This window comes from Struthio camelus, chromosome 8 (assembly GCF_040807025.1).
Source record: "Struthio camelus isolate bStrCam1 chromosome 8, bStrCam1.hap1, whole genome shotgun sequence".
NCBI classification, from domain to species: Eukaryota; Metazoa; Chordata; class Aves; order Struthioniformes; family Struthionidae; genus Struthio; species Struthio camelus.
This window is the reverse complement of record NC_090949.1, coordinates 30,455,290-30,473,750: the sequence shown is the minus strand read 5'-3', so window position 1 is coordinate 30,473,750 and position 18,461 is coordinate 30,455,290. Positions and strand designations below refer to the sequence as shown.

The 18,461-nt window shown below is 35.5% G+C and overlaps 1 protein-coding gene across 5 annotated transcripts in view; it reads left to right on the top strand.

Annotated features, from left to right (window-relative positions):
• AGBL4 (AGBL carboxypeptidase 4) overlaps positions 1–18,461 on the top strand; it is a 964,275-nt gene that overhangs the window by 14,337 nt on the left and 931,477 nt on the right. For 2 of the 5 annotated variants that reach the window (XM_068953087.1, XM_068953086.1), the window contains exons 2-3: positions 613–786; positions 6,041–6,169. In XM_068953087.1, coding sequence (XP_068809188.1) covers positions 720–786; positions 6,041–6,169 — 196 coding nt within the window. In that variant the 5' untranslated portion in view covers positions 613–719. The remainder of the gene's footprint in view (positions 1–612; positions 787–6,040; positions 6,170–18,461) is intronic. The other 3 variants (XM_068953088.1, XM_068953089.1, XM_068953091.1) reach the window with 2 other exon arrangements.

The following is an 18,461-nucleotide window of genomic DNA, read 5'->3' as shown; positions in this document are numbered from 1 at the left end:
TTACTGTCTGTAGCAAATACTATGTTTTCATCTTTGCCTAAATGAAAAAAAAAATTGGCTTTATTCTTTCAGTTTAGGAGAAGTTCTGGAACTTTCCAAACTCTTGCTCCTAAGAATCCTCGTTCCTTTTAATTGATTTTGTTCATTTTCACTACTTTGATGTGAAAGAGATCCAAGGTGACAATACAGTGATTGCATTCAGTTACCAGAAAGCTCTGTCCAGGTCTTATTTTAAAAACTTATACTATTCCTTATATAGATTTCAGACACCTACAGATTTTATACTTGATAGAAAATTGCTGTTAACGTTTAATACCGTGCTAAAAGTAAATCCAAGGGATTTGCTGGAGATTCCAGGAGTTTAAGCTATGAAGAATTAGAATAAAATAGCTCTGTGACTTACAACCTCTGACAAAAAGTGGACAAAATAAGAAGTAGAGTCAGAGAAAATTTCTTTGCTAAGTTATTTTTGCCTTTGGTTGTCTTATCTAACCTTTTCTCAAAGAAGAATCTGATCTCCTTAAGTGTAATATGCAGTGTGTACTGCAGTTAATTCTCTTTCTGCCTGTAAATTTTGTTTCCGATTGAAGTCCCTATTTCCCTTCTCCACAGGGTTCTGTCATACGTCTTCGCCTTCAGTCAAGAAAATCTACTTAGGGCTCCCCAGTTGTGAGGACAATATCTCTTTATTAGCCAGAGGACTTATGGCATAAAGCAGCATGCTCACTTCTCTCCGTATGAAGGTGATCACACATTCTCAGCAACGCTGCTGCATCTGCTGGACAGGCAAGCATGAAGCCCCATCCGATAATCCGTGTGTGTTTGCCATATACAGCAATAGAGGCTATGCGTAGGCCAGTCGCCTCACCTGTCCTTTATCACCCGGGCAGGGCGTGCCAGAGGACTGGTATGGCCATAATGCACCTGTGCTAGATAATAACATGACGTTCAAAGACTAAACTGTAGTTTTGGTGGTTTAGAAATTAATTACAGATAATATACCACAGTAGTGTGTGATAAAGAATATACAAGGGGAGATTAATATTATTAAATGACTTTGAATAATAGGTTATTTGATGATTTTATTCTTACTCCTGGATATAACACTGGCTACACTGGGCCAGGGAGGAGCAGCTGGAAAGACTTTGCTGAGACACAGTTACCTCACTGCTTCCTTCTGCATCGTCTAAAGACAATGATGGGGCAGATTTTCTGAATTTGTCAGTTAGCTGGAAGAGGAGACGTAGCTCTGTCTTCTGGCTGCTTCTACACTGTCTTGTGATGGCAGCATTACAAATATAATCTCTTCTAATTCTATCATCTTTATCTAAGAAGTGTTTCCCAGCTATCTTTTAGGAATTACAAGAAGCCTACTATATTTAGCTGGCACTTGGAAGTATTAGCAGCAGCAGGAGTCTGGTCGTCTCACTCCTCTGCTCTCGGTAGGCTTCCTGTCTCCCATTCTTTCCCTGTGGTCCTTGGCAACTCCTGCATTCTTGGGGCAGATCTGCAGGTTTTCTCTGACTTCTCTCTGTACCCTTGATTCTGCGTGTTGAGTTACTTGACTAGCTGCAACCAGAGTATGGGTCCTGAGGAAAGCGGCCCTGAACAGAAACTAAGAAAAGGGTTTTCCTGTGGCTGCTGTTCTGAATTGAAGAGCTGCATGATGCAGAGGGATGCATCGTGTCAAATGGCATGATCACGGCCATACTGCTACACAGATTTCCTGTTCAGGTCTAAGTTTGCCTGTGGTGTTACTGGTTTTAAAGAAATTGTATCAGCAGTGCTGCCAAGCTCCATAGGTTAAAAACAGATAGCTAAAAGTATCAAGAGGAAGTAGCGATTTTACATTTGAAGTAAACAGTTTAAATGTCCTAGATTGCTATGGGTAATTATTCAATCTAAAACAAATAACCTTGAAATTGCAAATAATAATTCTATTAAAAATAAATATTGCACACTATTTAATTTTTAACTTTTTTGGATTGTGAAAAAGAAGAAAAGGTGTAAATTCTCTTTATTCCCTGTTACAGTACTTCTCAAAGAGAATAAAGTTTCAAATTTCTTCCGTGACTGGGAATTTATATGCCAGTGTTAAACTAGATATACATATTTTTAATTCAGAATTTATGTATCTCTGGAAATATGAGTATATAATAGAAAGCCTGACAGACCCTTTAGCTCTGGTGTCAGTAATACATTGATATAATTTGTTACCTCAGCTAAGGTGTTTTGCCTCAAGAGGTGGAATACATTTATGTATAGAAAGGTCAGTTTTAATTAATAAGCTGTTTTCATCATTCAGGGCCAATATGAATTGCTTGTAACATTTGTGTGAAATAGTTTTCAATATAAAAATAAAACAAATGGAGCTTTATGTCACATCCATCATCCCCTGTAACCCATTTAAATGTCAAAAAGTCAGTACAGACCAAAAGTCTATTTCTAGGGGCCTCAGTGGCCCTATTTATTAGAGTGAAATAAGATATTATCATCCCGTCATTCCATCATATGCCTTCTACACATTTCTTTTCATTTTCTCTAACACAGAAGTTTTTCTATTGTTAAATATTTGTTGTTCAAGCAGTAGACAGTGAAGAAAGTGCCGAACCAATGTCAGAAGGATGAACAGCTAGTTATATTATTATACATTTCTGCCATTATTTAATATTCATGTATAATGTAATATGCAAATACTAAGTTGTTTTCTTTTTTTTTACTTTCTCAAATATTAAAAAAATAATCGCTGTTTTTTCATCCCTATTTGGAAACAAATGTTTTGGGTACTGCAATTTGCTAGATAGTGTAATTTGACAGGGAAGATAAAGTTTTCAATATGTACACTGCAGACATATTTTGGCAGACATCATGCAGTAGTATGGAAAATTTCTGTCCTCATAAATTTTTATTATGAAATAGAAAAAAACCCCAGTTTTTGTCTTTCTTTATTACAGGTTTTTTTTCTGAGTTTTGTTTTCTAAGGAAGCAAGGCTCAGGTAATCAGTCCTCACACAAGTATAAGTCCTCACTCCAAGAGTATAAGTCTCTCCCTTATAATAACTCTTAATTTCCAAATGTGAGTGGGAGTTACAGTCTCAAAAGTTCTAAATTTGTTTAAGAGTCATGAAAATAGGCAGCTGGATAGAGCAGGAAAAGCCTATTAGTGCCCATACTGAGAAAGAGGCTGCAATACAAATCCAACTCTTGAAATACTAGAGAATCCATGCAGAATATACATATTAGAGTGCTCCAGTGAAAGAAGTAGATCCAATTGAAGATCACACTTTATTGCACATGACATGTATGTAGCTGCTTTTTTAAAGAAAAGAACAAAAAACAATTGCAAAGATATCCAGTAGTATCACTAAAACCTTAAAATTACAGAAGTTAAGACATTTAGTTTCAGGAGGCAAGAAGTTGACAAATTACAATTGTGCTTTAAATTAGCTTTTTAAACTAAGTAGCCTTAAGAGTTTATCAGCAGGAGATTGGAAGAAGTTTCCAGGAGAGTAGACAGGAAGAAAAGCTGAATGAAACAGAAAAAGAGGAAATACCTTCTGCCTGCCCTAAAAGAAAACAGAGGAATGGTGCTGTTGTGTCTTCACAATATGTATAAAAAAATTAAAATAGCAATACAGTAGCAGCTAGGGATAATGCAGGAAAAAATATGCAATGTTTCTCTTTTTTTACCTTTCCAAGATAAAATAGAAAATCAATGTTTTCCCCCAAAATCACTGAAGAAGTTCACACTGGGGCACTGAACATACTGCAAGTCCTGTGACATGTTTGTGAACAAGCGGCTAATGTGAAGATTATCTTGTATGAGGGTGGTAATTGAGGGAACATGCTGAAAGCTACTGTCTGCCTACCCTAATCCTTGGAACACGTGCACTCTTTGTGCCTATACACATCGCTGATGAAGCAGGTCCATGCCACGGTCCTCAGTGGAGCAGATGGCAGGTGCATCCAGCCCTGCGCCATGTACAGACTGCCAAGCTCGTTTTGGAGGGCAGGTCCTGCTGAGTAAGTTGGGGTCTGACGCACAGTGGCTAGTCCTGCTGTCAGTGGGCGAGGACAAGGTCAGTGCTCTACAGGCAGAAGCATCTTTATGGAGATCAAAGTAAAAAGTGATGTCATTTCTCTGAAGGGAGTTTCTGGCATGTAATGAACTTTATGCAATCAATCCTCTGTCCTACTCTTGCATCCTTTTGATATTGGTAGACTGTTTGCCATAGCCATTCAGAGGCAACAGGGGTGTAGTTTCAATTTCCAGAGGAGACTTGCTAAGAGACTGTTCCATGAGCATCTGAAACAATAAATGAAGAACAGTAGCATATACTGTATTTCCAATAATTTACAAATCAGGCCTTAATGCCTGCACATCTATATTTTCTGGTCAATATGAATTCCAGTGCTCTTTGACCCATGCATATGTGATATGGACACAGCATGTAGTGGAGACTCAGTATCCTTTTATGCTTTGCTGTCTGTCTCATTAGATAGGATTTAATTTCATCTTACAGGTTTTTAAAGAAAAAAACTATGTGTATATATGTATGTGTATATATATATACACACATACACATATGTATGAATATACCAAATTTAAGAAGGATATGATTTAGTTATGCTTGAGAAATATAATTTAACATTGTCTAGTATAGTATCAAGTTGAATTCATGTGATTTCCTGCAAAGAAAAATTATGCTAAAGCTAAAAAGTGTGTCTTCACTAAACTTATTGGCATCTTTATTGTAATTTGGAATATTGCACTGATACAGATTCAATAATGCTGACCCAAAACACTAAAACGTAAAGAGTCAAGTCTCAAAAAGTCATTTGAGATTGATTTAAAAATCTTTGTGATTTTGAAAATAATTATGGTTTCTGAGGTCTAGAGCCCTTCTGCATGCTTTTTACAACCGAGCAGGTTGGAAACTTGCTTTTTGTAAAAACAAAAGCAGATCCTCACAAAGTCGCAGACATCAAGGAGCTGGAGCTTTAAGAAAAAGAGCGCCTACTGTAGGATATGTAATCAAGTTATTATTATTGGCAACAAAGTTATAGAACAGAATAAAATATTTCAATTGTGTCATATATATTGTAGTGAATGTGCAAGTTCCTTGCTGAGTATGTTGTGAATTACCAGTAAAACATCTGCCCAGTAAAGGACTTCATAATTCCTCCAGGAGCAGAAGGAGAGGCATTAGATCAGAGCTGAACAGGTTTGGGAAAGAATCTGGAGACTGTGTTAAAGCATCAGTCCTTGGCAGTGGCTTGGAAAGAAGTGAAAGAGCATTTACTGTGTGCAGTAGCCTCAACTTTACTGAGGTGCAAAAAAACAGACCTGCACTCAGCGGCTCTGAAGACTTCCCTGGGACGCATTAAGGGAGAAGCATAGGCTGGAGCAAGAATCTGTGGCACTGACCTAGGGAGTCCTGTGCTCAGATCTCTGTATGAGGCTGCTCCAGAAACTGTGTCAAGTGATGTCATTCATATCACTTTTTGTGTTGTATTTAAACCACCTAACGCTGCTCCAATAAAGGATTCCTATTTTCTTTCTGAATTCAGTGCTGATGAGAACATACTGAAAACTAGAGTGAGGGTCCTAATGTTTGGAGAACAAACAGACTTTGTCTCTGTCTGATGTGTCGCTCACTCCTCCGAAGGGATAGGTATTCCTCAGCACTCACGGCAACAGGATGATCGGGGACTGGCTGCAGAATGCTTTCTGAAATTCTCCTTTTTTGAGGAAAGTCAGATTCTCCAGACAGCATTATTTCTCTTACTAAAACAGGAACTTAAGTGGAATATTTGCGTGGTTTGATACTTACAGATTTAATGCATGATACCATTAATACAAACAAATCATTGAGTAAATGTTAAAAAGAAGGAATGCATTTACTTGTGTCTATGTTAAATGATGCAAATTCCATATTGCGTAGAAAAGCATGAGGGAATATCCATTGTTTTTTATAGTTTTTAGTTTCATACTCATGTTTATCTACCTATTTATTTATTTGTTTGTTTGCTTTTACAGCAACAGGTAGTGACGTAGGAAGTGATGATGTTATAGCAGGGAATGTGAGCAAGTACACTGTCCTCCCAGCTGGTTACTGTGGACAGCCTAAAAAAGGACATCTTACATTTGATGCCTGTTTTGAAAGTGGTAAGCATTTTCGGCATTTTAAATTTTATTTTGGAAGTATATTGGGGAGGTTAACCTGGTAATGTGCCAAGTCCACCCTTGAATAGTTAGATTTTATGAATATATACTTAATGTCCTTAAATATATGCCTTATTTGCATTTCTGAGGGCCTCATTCTGAACTACTGAGGGTATTGGAAATTCTGCCTCTGATATCAATGGGAGCAGAATTAGATTTTGGAAAGCTACCAAAAATTGAAAGAGAAATTATTTTTGCAGGAGTTATAGTTAGTATGTTCGTTTGAAGAATGTTTTGAATCATGTATGTTTATATATGTTCTGTGAGTATATAGATAAATATATATGCGCATATGTAGCACAATTAAAATTTTTGTGTTACATATATGTGTGTCTCCAGATTTTTAGCTTCAATCTATTATTACTGGCTTACAGACCTACTGAGCACTGTTAAACACCATATGTACAAAAGGCATTTGGCAGGATAAACTATACTTTCCAGCTTGGTTTATGTGAGAGGTGCTGGTAATGCCAAAACTACTACAGTGTCTTGTAAAATGAGCTTTTTATGAAGAAGTACGTCCCTTAGGGTGGAATACTGGCTGCCAGCTCCTTGGTAAATATTAAACTGAGTTATTTAAATCCTTTGGTTACATTATGTAAAAGGTGTAAATGATACAGTGAGTAATAAACAGTATCTTATTTTTAGGTTGTTTCTGAAAGTTCAGACAATGCTTATGTATTTTTAAAAAATATTAGGGATGCTATCTCACAATACTTATGATTTTATGAAATTTTATATCAGAAGATAGCTTACGAAATTAACCAGTTAGTAAAGCTGAGAAATTTACTTTATTGTGTTAAGCTGCTATGCTACGAAAAAGATCAGTAGCACCCATCCAATTATTCATGGAGTAATGTGGATCATTGCAAGATGGTTTAATATCAATTTTAAACAATAGAGTTAATTTTATTTTAAAGAAATCCAAAGGTAAATTCCACACCTTATGCATTTTGACAATAATATCGCTATGTCTATGGTTCATTGTAACATGAAGAGGCGCTGATGTTGCTTTGCATGTTCAGACATCTCCAAAATACAAATATGAATAAATTAATAACTTCATTTACTTTCTCATGATAATAATATATTGGCAAGAATGGTAATAATATTGTGTACATTTCTTTTATAAATTCACTCTTTTGCTATATGTCAACCAAGTGATCGTTTAGAGCACCTTAACTGGTCAAAGCAAATTAACTGATTTTTGGATATTTTACCAAATTATTGTTACTGCTGAAATCAACCCCTTTGTGTCAGCCAAAAGTAATATACAACATATATACGGCAGTATATTGCTACACTTCTGAGTCCACTTTGGAATTGATATTAGCTCTACATAGTGCATGCTATTGGACTTGCTGTTTTCAAAAAACAGATTATAAAACAAACCTCATTAATTTTATAATAATCCTGAAGTTAGTGTCATCTTGTAGACCTAAATATCCCTGAAGGAAATAGGCAATTGGGATACAGTTTATGGATTTTTTTCTTAGACCGAGTCGTATTTCCTCCATTACGGTGATGTTATTACTAAGCACAAGTGTGTCATTGAAATCTAAGACCCTTGCTACTTCAGAGCTACTACAGGACCTTTACAGTTATAGTCTGGTAAGGATTTACAAACCTTTGAAAATAAACACAATGTGATTAAAAAAACACAACAGTTATACTACTCAGTGATGATAGCTTGAATGTAACATTGATAGAACTTTTGAGATTGTTTCATATAATATGATGAAACTATGATAGAATGGATGCAAAACTGCCTGGACAGTGGTACATGGCTTTCAGCGCAGAAGTTGTCTTGAGTGTGAATCCACAAGCGTGGTTCGTGTCTCTGGCCATGTTCTATGTTTTCATGAAAGACCTGGCTGGTAGAACTGAAAGTTCCCTTCCAGCCTTATTTTTCAGAGACTCTGTGGTTTTATATTACACAAATGGAAGTAAAAATCTTTCAGAAAAGAAAAAAAAATATTAAAATTGTAGATAAAAAAAGGTTAATATATAGAAGATATGCTATTTAATTCGCTTTTGTTTTTGTAATGGATATCATTATTGTATTAAATAATTTTGACAAATGTGAAGTTTTTTGAGATAGAGAGATGTGTTCTTATATATTCTGAAAAAACGATCTCCAGTTTACTGCTGTGTGTTGCATTCTGTTTTTGTGAAATCATTAAAAAATAGAGATGAAATGAACATTGAGATGTCTTTTTAGTCCATTCATCTGTTGAAAAGCAAAATAGATTATACTTTTGTTATTCCTAACAGATGTTTATCTGTTCTCCTCTTAGAGATATTCAGTGAAGATTTCAACGAGGAAACGGCAGTCTATTCTAATGTTTCACTTTGCTTAGTATAAGAAACTTTTTCCTTCTGTGTAGAGATGTTCAATTAAAAAGGCATTCTTTTCCAGTCTTCTGGCACAGAAAGCAGACTATTCCTTTCTTCTTTTACTTAATGGAAAACTGTTATCATATCTTTCCTTGGCCTTTCCCTCCTTAGGTTAAAGAACTATTATTTTTTTCAATAGCTCCTTACTGGTCATATTTGCCAAACTTCCACTCATTCCTTTTTCTTTCTTCTGGCCTCTCTCCAACTACCGCATGCCTTGCTTGACATTTAGTGATCCTAAGTGAACATGGTACTCAGATGTTCTGGTGACAATACTATGTAGAGTTTATTACATAACAGGTCTTGTGGTCTATTTACTTCTGCTGTGCGACACTGTCATCCTGTTTCCTTTTTCACAGTAGCATGGCGTTGTTGACTTCTGTTCAACTTATGATCCCTTATACTCTCCAGATCCTTTTCAGAAGAACTGCTATCTAACCGGTTTGTAACTTGCACTTAACTTTCCCTTAATGAATTTAATACTGGCAAAAGAATCTTTGCTATAAAATAAATACAATTATTGAGAATTAAGAATGCTCATTGAACCCTTTATCTCACAAAAGTGTTTTTATCCTGTATAGCAGATGAAGGAGCAAAGGAGAGAGAATATAATTAGCTCAGGAAATCTCAGGAAATTCATGTCTCCCATAGTCCAAGCTTATGTTCTAACAACTGGGACCCTCCTTGTTATCTCTATTGGTATTTAAGAATATGTAAGACCGATAGAAACTTTTTACGTCTGCTTACTATTAGCATAAAAGAAACTGATGAAAATTCAAATTTCTTGCATTCCACAACATAATTTTTAGATAACATCAGTTTTTCTAGGAAACCATGAGATAGTTTCAGTTTCAGGGGAAAATGGAAACACAGTTATCTATGCATAGAATCAGTTAGAAGGAACTATATGTCACATTTGAAATATATAAATTTGGATCAGTTATAATTCCTCTTTCTTATTATTCATTAACGCATTAAATTATCAATGCAGAGTCAGTTTAGCAGCAATGCAGTGCTCTACAAATATTCATCTCTCATCCTATCTGATCTGGTGATACTGGGAGCTTTGCAAAAGACAATGCTTCTGGGAAATGGATGTATTTACTCCTGCTGTACAAACAAGCCCTTCCTGATTGTGTCAGGCCCAGACTTTGATGTATGAATGTCCTTTAGGGAATCTGGTGTCTTTACTTACTCAAGGCGAATTGGTATTTCAGGCATTTTATTTTGTATGGGTCTAAGTGATTTTAAAGTTCAGTCTAGCCAGTTACCCTTGCTTTCTTTTGTTAGCTTAGTATATGTTATTTCTGATAGCCTCAATTTAATCAGCAGCCTCTTCTGTGTTGTGGCTTTGTGGCTAAGGTTTATTTTTATTTGCTTAACCATTTTTTCCTGCACCAGCAGTTTTTTGCAATGATTCTCATTGAGAAGAGATTTTTTTCTGTATGTTTATATAACTGAAGAAGCTTACCTTCTGCATGAGGAAATAATTATTTAATTTATAAATTGTACATGAAGCTTTTACACCTGTTTTGCAAGGTCAGTTGCTGTCTAGACTCTGCCAATACCTAATCTAGCTGGAGAAGGCATGGCTCGCACTGTCGTACATTCAGGCTATGCCTCTACAACTGCTACAGGAGTACACCTTCAGAAAGTCTGTAAGAGGTGCCATGCACTCAGCAGCCATGTTCTTCATGGAGGTGCTCATAATGCTCTGACAGGACCATAAGTTCTTTCCAGCTAACAATACGCATCCAGACCTTTTTTCTCAATGTGCAAGGACTATGTTTGCAAGAGTGTAGCTACAGTTTGCCTTAGTGTCTCGGTCAAGATGGACTCGAAAAAGCAACAGCATTTGCCTTCCCCTGGCTCCTGCTGTGGAGAACCAGCATATCAAGAACTTCTGTTGACACTGCTGGCTGTGGCTTCACTGAAGAAAAAGCAGGGCAAATTAGAATATTTTTACTTTTGTTTGTAGCGCCTCGTTTGTCAGTCCCCATAAGTGTGTTGTCTGGTCAGTCTGCTCTGTATATACTTCTGGACTGACCACAGCACCTTCTGTCTTGCCTGATAGGATGCCACAGGGAACATGGGAGCAAGCTGGAGTCAGGCAGAGGGCTGTGATGTGTGGAGTTATAATGATTATGGCGATGAAATGAGGAACAGAAAAGAAAACCATAAAAACCTAAGCTTGATGGTTTCTGCTGCTTGTGGCTCAAACAGCTTGTTTTGTTATGTTTTCTGAGGTTTAAAGGAATAGGGTTCACTCACAGAGGTTCATAAATCTCAGCATTCATACTGTTAAATACAGGGGCTTTTTATAAGGTTTTGAAAATATATATTTTGCCTTGTTAGTCAAATATAATGCTATTTAAATGTTAAAAAATACTGTGTTTCTTGAAATTAAAAATGAAGCTGCCGTCTGCTTTTATTCTCATTTCAACCAAAAAGTGGAACTCTGCCAAGAGTCATTAAATCTTTCATCCTTTGGATGAATTCTTATTTTTTATGAAAAAAATGTTATGATTGAGTAATTTGTGTATTGTGGTTTGTGTTCAAGAGGTTGTAATTAAAGTTTTGTAAAATTTTAGATTCAACCTCAATTACTATAAACCTGATATTATTATATTGACTGATGTACCACCACCTTAAAGTGAAAATGACTGAAAAACTTTCGTGAGTCTCTTCCTACGGCAGGTTTATCAAATATCACATTTCATATTCGAAGCCTGATAAAAAATTCAATGCCGATGGAGTGCAAATGATATTAATCAGATGGTCTAAGGTATGATCTACAATGTATTAAGAGATCTCGTGACTGATAAGCACCCTCATATAGTTTTTGTTAAACTTTGAAATATCTTTCTGTATTTCAAAAATAGGATAATGCACTTATAAAACACTTTGCACAACACTCAGACTTGCCGTAAGTGATTGTAATTCCACTGATCTCATTGTAACCACTTACAGGCATGAAATAGGCCATTGAGCTTTACCATGAAAGATATCTTTCGAGCAAAAGCAAAGATAATATAGGATGAATTGCCCTTTGGGGATGCCTAAGTCCCAGTTGCTAAGACTAGACTGTAACTTTAGACAACTAAAATTAGGTAAGATTAATCTGATTTGTGATTACTGAAATACTGTAAATTTTGAATTGCAGAACATTTCTGAAATGGACAGTAGATAATGTAAAATTTAAATATGAAAATTAAGACAATACAGAAAGCAATGCTGTTAGCAGTATGCTCAAAGAAATACTGAAACTCACCTTAGAAAATGGTTGTATGTTGGCCATTTAATCGATGTACTGTTGTAATATACTTCCAACAATCTAATCTTGACAAGGTTTCCATTTATATAAATGGAAATGCTCTTCTTCACCTTGATTTCAGTAGTGCTACTATAATATCCTAGAACAGGAATAAAACAGTACAAGTAAAGATAGTAATGGCAGAGTAATAGAAATAGCAAAAACCTACTGTTTAGAGTTACTTTCTGTCAATTGTATTTAAACACTTTTTAGTAGTATACTAACTGCCATTTGAAGCCAAGAGTAATTTTTATTCCAGATTTCCTATAATAGGTCATTTTTAGCTAGAATCACTAAGTTAAGTAGACTGTTTTGGCTTTCACTGCTGTGAGAATACTCATACACAATGTAGAAACAAAAGAAATGAAAGTTCTTGTATGATTTCTGTAATGAAGTCTGTTTTCACCCTACTTTTGTGGCATCGAGGTGTGTCTAATTAATGAAACACTTTATTTTAGTTATTTTCTTATTGTTGGCAGTAATTTATGCCATATTTCACATAAAGATGTTAAGTGGTTATTGCTACCAGTAGGAATAATTTAACAAATGTTTCCCTTTTCTGAAAATGTCTGTTTCCACTTCAGATCAGTGTTATTCTGTGGAAAAGTATTGATACCTTTGGACTACTGCAGGTTAGAAGTCACAAAAAAATTAAGAAGAAAAGATTGATTTAAAAATTTTTTTTTGTTTTTAATGATGACCCCAGGCATAGATTAATGGATGTTGCATGCACAAAGTGATATCAGTTAACATATATGACATTACTCAGATGTCTCAAACTCCGGAAAAAGCATGTGAATGATTTATGGAATTGATATTAATCTCTTTCCAGTAAATGCATTACTAAAGTTACATGGGAAATTGATGTTACCGCTGTAATGCCAAATTAATTTATTTCTTGCTAGGTCAGCATTGCAAATGGAACTAAATATTAACCTTTTAAATATCTAAACAGAATACGGTATGGTAGACATTTTTACAAATGGGGGAGTGCTTAGTGTTGATGTGCTATCAGCTAACAAATACAGCTTTAGTAAAGTATCTTAACTTGTAGGAAATGAATATTAATGACTTATGGAGCTAATGACAATGTGAGAAGAATTAGTGTAATAGCATCAGTACAAAATCAGGATGTTAATTGCAGTTGGTCTGCTGATTATCATTTTCACAGTCAGTTTACCTTCTGATTATCATGTTGCCTTCCTCTTCAAAACCTAGCCTTTCACTCCTGCCTCTTACGAGATGTTTGCATCCTCTCAGCTAGTGTACAAACACACAGACAGTTGATTTGCCATTTGACTGACCTGAACAGGGACAGGAATAAGCAACTGGAAATTGAATCAGAAGCTTCTTAGTTTGGATAATTGTAAGTTTAGAGCAGAGTTTTAACAGCCTCCTGTGAGGAACAACCCAATAGAGTAGGACTCCTCATTCTGGAAAAGGCAGCTGAGGGAGAATGTATTAGAGATTTATAAAATCATGATTTGCATTCAAAATGACAAGGAATAGGAAGCAGTTGTTCACTGTCTCTTCCTATACAAAAACTAAGAAGGGGCATCAAATGAAACAGCAGTTGACACGTTCAAAGCAAACAAAAGGGAATGGTTCCTCTCATATCATTTAGTTCAGTTGCAGAACTTCTTCCTGCAAGATGTTGTGAATGCTAAAACTTGACGTGTGTCATGCTTTAAAATGAAAAAACAACAGATAAACTTGGAGAAGAAAAATCAGCTGAGAGTTACTAGACACAGATGCCGTCTCTGGCTCAGAGAGTTCATAAATTGTATATTGTAAATTGGGGGATTATTCTGGGGAGGTATCTTCACATGCTTTCTTTATTCCCAAGGTCTTCTCTAGGGATCCATTTCTGGCACAGATACTGGGCTAGAGCTTGATTTCACCTGATGAATCTTGTTTTATGTTACCCTTTGGTTAAATGATTAATCATTTTTAGTTGATATCATAATCTTTTTTATTCTACTATTTTTTAAAAATAGTTTACAGGTTATCCTTTCAAGTCAAAATTAACATCATGCAAAACTATAGTTTGCTGAGGTAATAGGAAGGAAAATTTTACAGTTAATGTTTCCATTCAAAGTAGTCTTCCTGTAAAGCTAGTGACTGAAGATGCTCTCCTGACATTAGCAACAGCTATCCAGAAGCACACCCCATGCAGATCCATTCTTAAAATTTAGCACTAAACATTCTTCTAAGTTATAACTCCATCAAACTTTCAGCTTTTGATGGGATTTCATCTAAGCTTGCTCTTTGACAGACAATGAATTAAAATAGCAACAGCAAAGATACTTTATGCAAAGATGATTAAGTCATTTTTGAGAATAACCCGGATGATTTTCATATATATCAGGTCCTGCGATAAATTTTCTCGTTCCCATTTTTCTGGCTCTGCTCAAATGTTTCCATAGATAGAGGGAAATATAAGAAAAAATAGCAATATCACTGCCAATATGAAGAAACATTACGTTACATTGAGCAGATATCCTTATCTGAATATACAATCACTGAAATAAATGCAGCTGTGTTTATTTCAGCATAATCAGATATATTTGAATGTAAAATCATTGACATAAATGCAGCTGTGTTTATTTCAAGCTGCACATGTTAGTATGAACATGAATATGACATGAGTTAATCACTCATAAATGTACAGAGGTGAATATATATAGCAGCACAATAGACACCTGTGACAGCTGAAAGTAAGAAGAAGACAATCTAACTGTTTGTGGTTTGCCTAAAAATGTTAACAATAGCATTTGAAATCACTCATGAGAAGATCCAAAATTATTGTCATATAAAATTTTGGACTTGAGTAAATCTACAGTTTTTCTGTAGAGAGACAAATGACCTATTCTGCCGGAGTAAGGACTAAGGAAATAATTGCTTTGAATACTTATATCTTAAAATTGTGTTAGTTTTCAGTGATTGGTCAGTCCAGGTCAATCTCTTCTGATGCAGTTAGTAGCATCGCAGACTTAACTTTACCTTAGGTTTCTGTCTGCCTGTGAGCTGCAAATCACCCTTCCAGAATTTCTTCTTGCTGGTTACTCAAATCCACTCCAGCAGAGACAATGGAAAAATTGTAGCATCATTCATTTTGTTAGGGTTGTCTCTCCTTGCTCTTGCTCCACAGCAGTTCTCTCGCTTCCCTATCTTGTTTGTATCCTTAAACTCTGTTTGCTTTGAATATGAGTTATCAAAAACTAGAGGAAATTACAAAGTATTCTTTACTTTGCTTGTTCAGATGGTGCTATGTAGCTTAGAAGGAATGGCCATGCTCAGAATAAAGGGTGAACTATCATCAGAATATTAAATATTTTGGAGTTAAAAGGTATGGGAAAGGCTTTATTTTCACCTAGGAGGTGGTTGAAATTTTCTGCTAGATTAAGTAGTGGTATTTTGTTCAGTTAGTTTATCTATGCTTATAATAACCCGTATTATTATCCTTATTTTGTAGAAGACAGTAGCACAAAAGACGTAGTTCTTGACTGCAGCACCTTTTGTAGTAAATTTCAGCAGTGTGAAATGAGTGCAGAATTCCTGAGAAAAGTTTAGTGCGCTTTGCATCAATTTCAGATGAATCAAATGATGAATGAAATTTAGAATATTTTGTCTATTGTATTATGTCTCCTAAGATCTGATCAGCTAGTCATTGCTGTAGGGAATAAGGGAACAGGAGGGAAGAGGCTGAAGCAGTGAAAATGCAGGATGAGTTGGAACATTTGCATCAGGTCCTGCATTCAAAGGGATGTTGGCTGGGTTGCCACAGCAGTACGTGCTGCCATTTCTGTTGATGAGTGACATGCAGCATGTGGTGCTACTGGTTTGGTCAGTACATGGCTTGGGAAGTACTAATCGGGAGACTAATAGTTCTATTTACTGCTCAGCTCCAGATAAATCAATATCTTTACCTGATCCTGTAGGGTTTTTTCATGAGACAAAAGCACTGAAACAAGTTGCCCAGAGGAGTTGTGGAGTCGCTATCCTTGGAGATATTCAAGGACACAGTAGTGTCCTGACTGGACACAGTAGTGAGCAACCTGTTCTACTTGACCCTGCTCTGAGCTGAGGGCTTGGACTGGACAATTTCCAGAGGTCCATTGGAAGTGCCTTAGAAAGTTACTACTTCTTCCCTGAAATTAAAATACACTTCAAATAGATTCACTTCCTGTTTTTTCTCTAAATTATTCAAAAATTCTCATCCATTTACAGTTCCAAAGTTAACAAGACAAATTAAGATCTTTGCTTGCTTGTGCTGCCACTATACTGAAGGGCAGGGAGAGAAGAGACACTCTGAAATACGTAATAGACTATACTTTTGAAAGAATCCTTGTTGAAAAACACACTTTGGAAGACATGTTTCTGCATAAGCTATCAGTATTTTTATTCTCAGAGTGATATCTGATTTGTAGGAGAAAATCTTGTAGAAACACCTTTCCTGCTCAGCCTAAAAATAATTTGGATACCAATTATTATCTTGGAAACAAACATTATTTCGGTTACACATATAGCTTCATTTTGCATTTATTGATTCTGCTTAGTAACCTAATTGCATTCTAGGTTCAGCCTTTAGCATGCTAATTTTGATTTAGTGTTTGTATTTCTAAAAACAAGCTGGGAATAGACCATATATTATCACTCTGTGATCTTTAGAAAGCTACTGGAATTCCAGAATCTCCTACAATAACATAATGTGAAGGTACATATTAAGGGGATATTATTATATTCCAGCAATTTCTAGTAGAATCACATCTCTCTTTCTCTCATCTGAAGCTGTAAGTTAACTTCTTATTTGTAAGAAGCATGATTTACTCTGTTTTTAAAAAAATATTTTTGAATGTTTATTGTTGTTTCTCTAGTGTATTATGAATAATTCATTTTTAGTAGCCTTTTCTAAGATTGTAAATGAATGTCAAATTTCTGATGTGAAAAACATTTAAGCCTTTTCCATGAATACAATTTTAAAATGTGCAGAACCACAGAATAATACGTTTAGATTTCTTTTTCTTTCAACATTTTAGTGGTCAGCTTAAGAATTTGTGTTCACAGAGTGTTTTGAAATGATTGACTAATAGTATTGTGGACTTTTTCCCCCTTTTGTCTTTATTCTAATTTGCGGTTTTATACTTAATTATATTCAGTTTTGTTTCTATAATATTTTACCTATGTCTTTCCTTTCTGTGTTCCAATGTATGAGAAGCATTTCCCATGCTCTAAAAATCATCTAATCCCACATATGCCTGCACTGAGCTGACTGCCACTTGCGTAGACATGCTCAAATTAGATTGCAAGGCAATGGTAACATAGCCCAAAATGTCTTGAGACTCTGGGTAAATACTCAGGCGGTTAGCTTATGCTGAGCTTCATGCTGTTACAGGTACATTGCTGTCAGTAGACCTGAGCTAGCTGATCTATATCTGGGTTGGGTAAGGTGAAAAATGATGCATTCATTTGTCTAAAATGCATTGTAGACATCCTCCTTACTGAGCAGTGAAGTTAAGACGAGGAATAGAACAGTATTGTTATAATTAGTTTGTGCTTTCATCTGAAAAATAAATGATAGCAAGTTGAAAAATCAGCTCTTGATTATTACTATATGTTTTTCCTGTGGAGGTTCTGTTTCAGTAGCTTTCGAATTAATTCATTCTCACCTACCAAACTCTTGTCATTCTTTTACTCGATTATCACAACCTTATTTGGTCTGTTATTTTTCTTTCCTCTCTTCATTTTTCTAAATGCTGTTGCTGAAGTATCTCCTTTTCTGTACTGAGAGAATATAGAGCTTCATTTCTTGAATCTGTACATTGAATACTATATCAAATTAGAGCTTGTTATCCTCATCTCCAGGACTCTGTTATCTTCCTTCCATTAGCATCTGCTTTGTTTTTCATTATTCCCATCTGCATGCTCTTCTTTATCCTTTTGGATTTAGTGATCCATTTATTTCCTTCCCTCATATTTGCATTTGCATTTTCGCTAGTAAACATTATTGTCTCTTTTATTTCAATCATGATTTCCCACATTCACATGGTTTCCTCTGCAAAGATCATTAATATTGCTCCTTGACTTACTTAAACTTGTCCTTCCAAAATTATCTTTAAAAATTCCATCACTTTGTTATTTTGAATGAACCAGGGATATCCTGCATATCCTTTTGAACAGGAAACATTTCTTACCCAAGACTTCAATTATGCACTATAAATCTCAAACACAGGGGTCTATGCTGATAGCTGATGCCTAATATTCAGGGCCTGATCCAGGTCATAGATCAGTGGAAAAATTTATGCAAAACCACATTCCTGTTGGCTTTGGATCAGAAATTGTAAGTTTTTGAAACTTTCTATGAGTTAATAGTCACATGACAACTGGGAAAATGTTCTGTTGTTTACTGATTTAGAGATTGATAAAAATGAATCCTAGAAGAGTGATAACTGATTAGATGACATGAAAATAAGAACATTCTGAGTGATCACGATCAAGTTCAGTTACAGCTGTCTGTCCAATCTG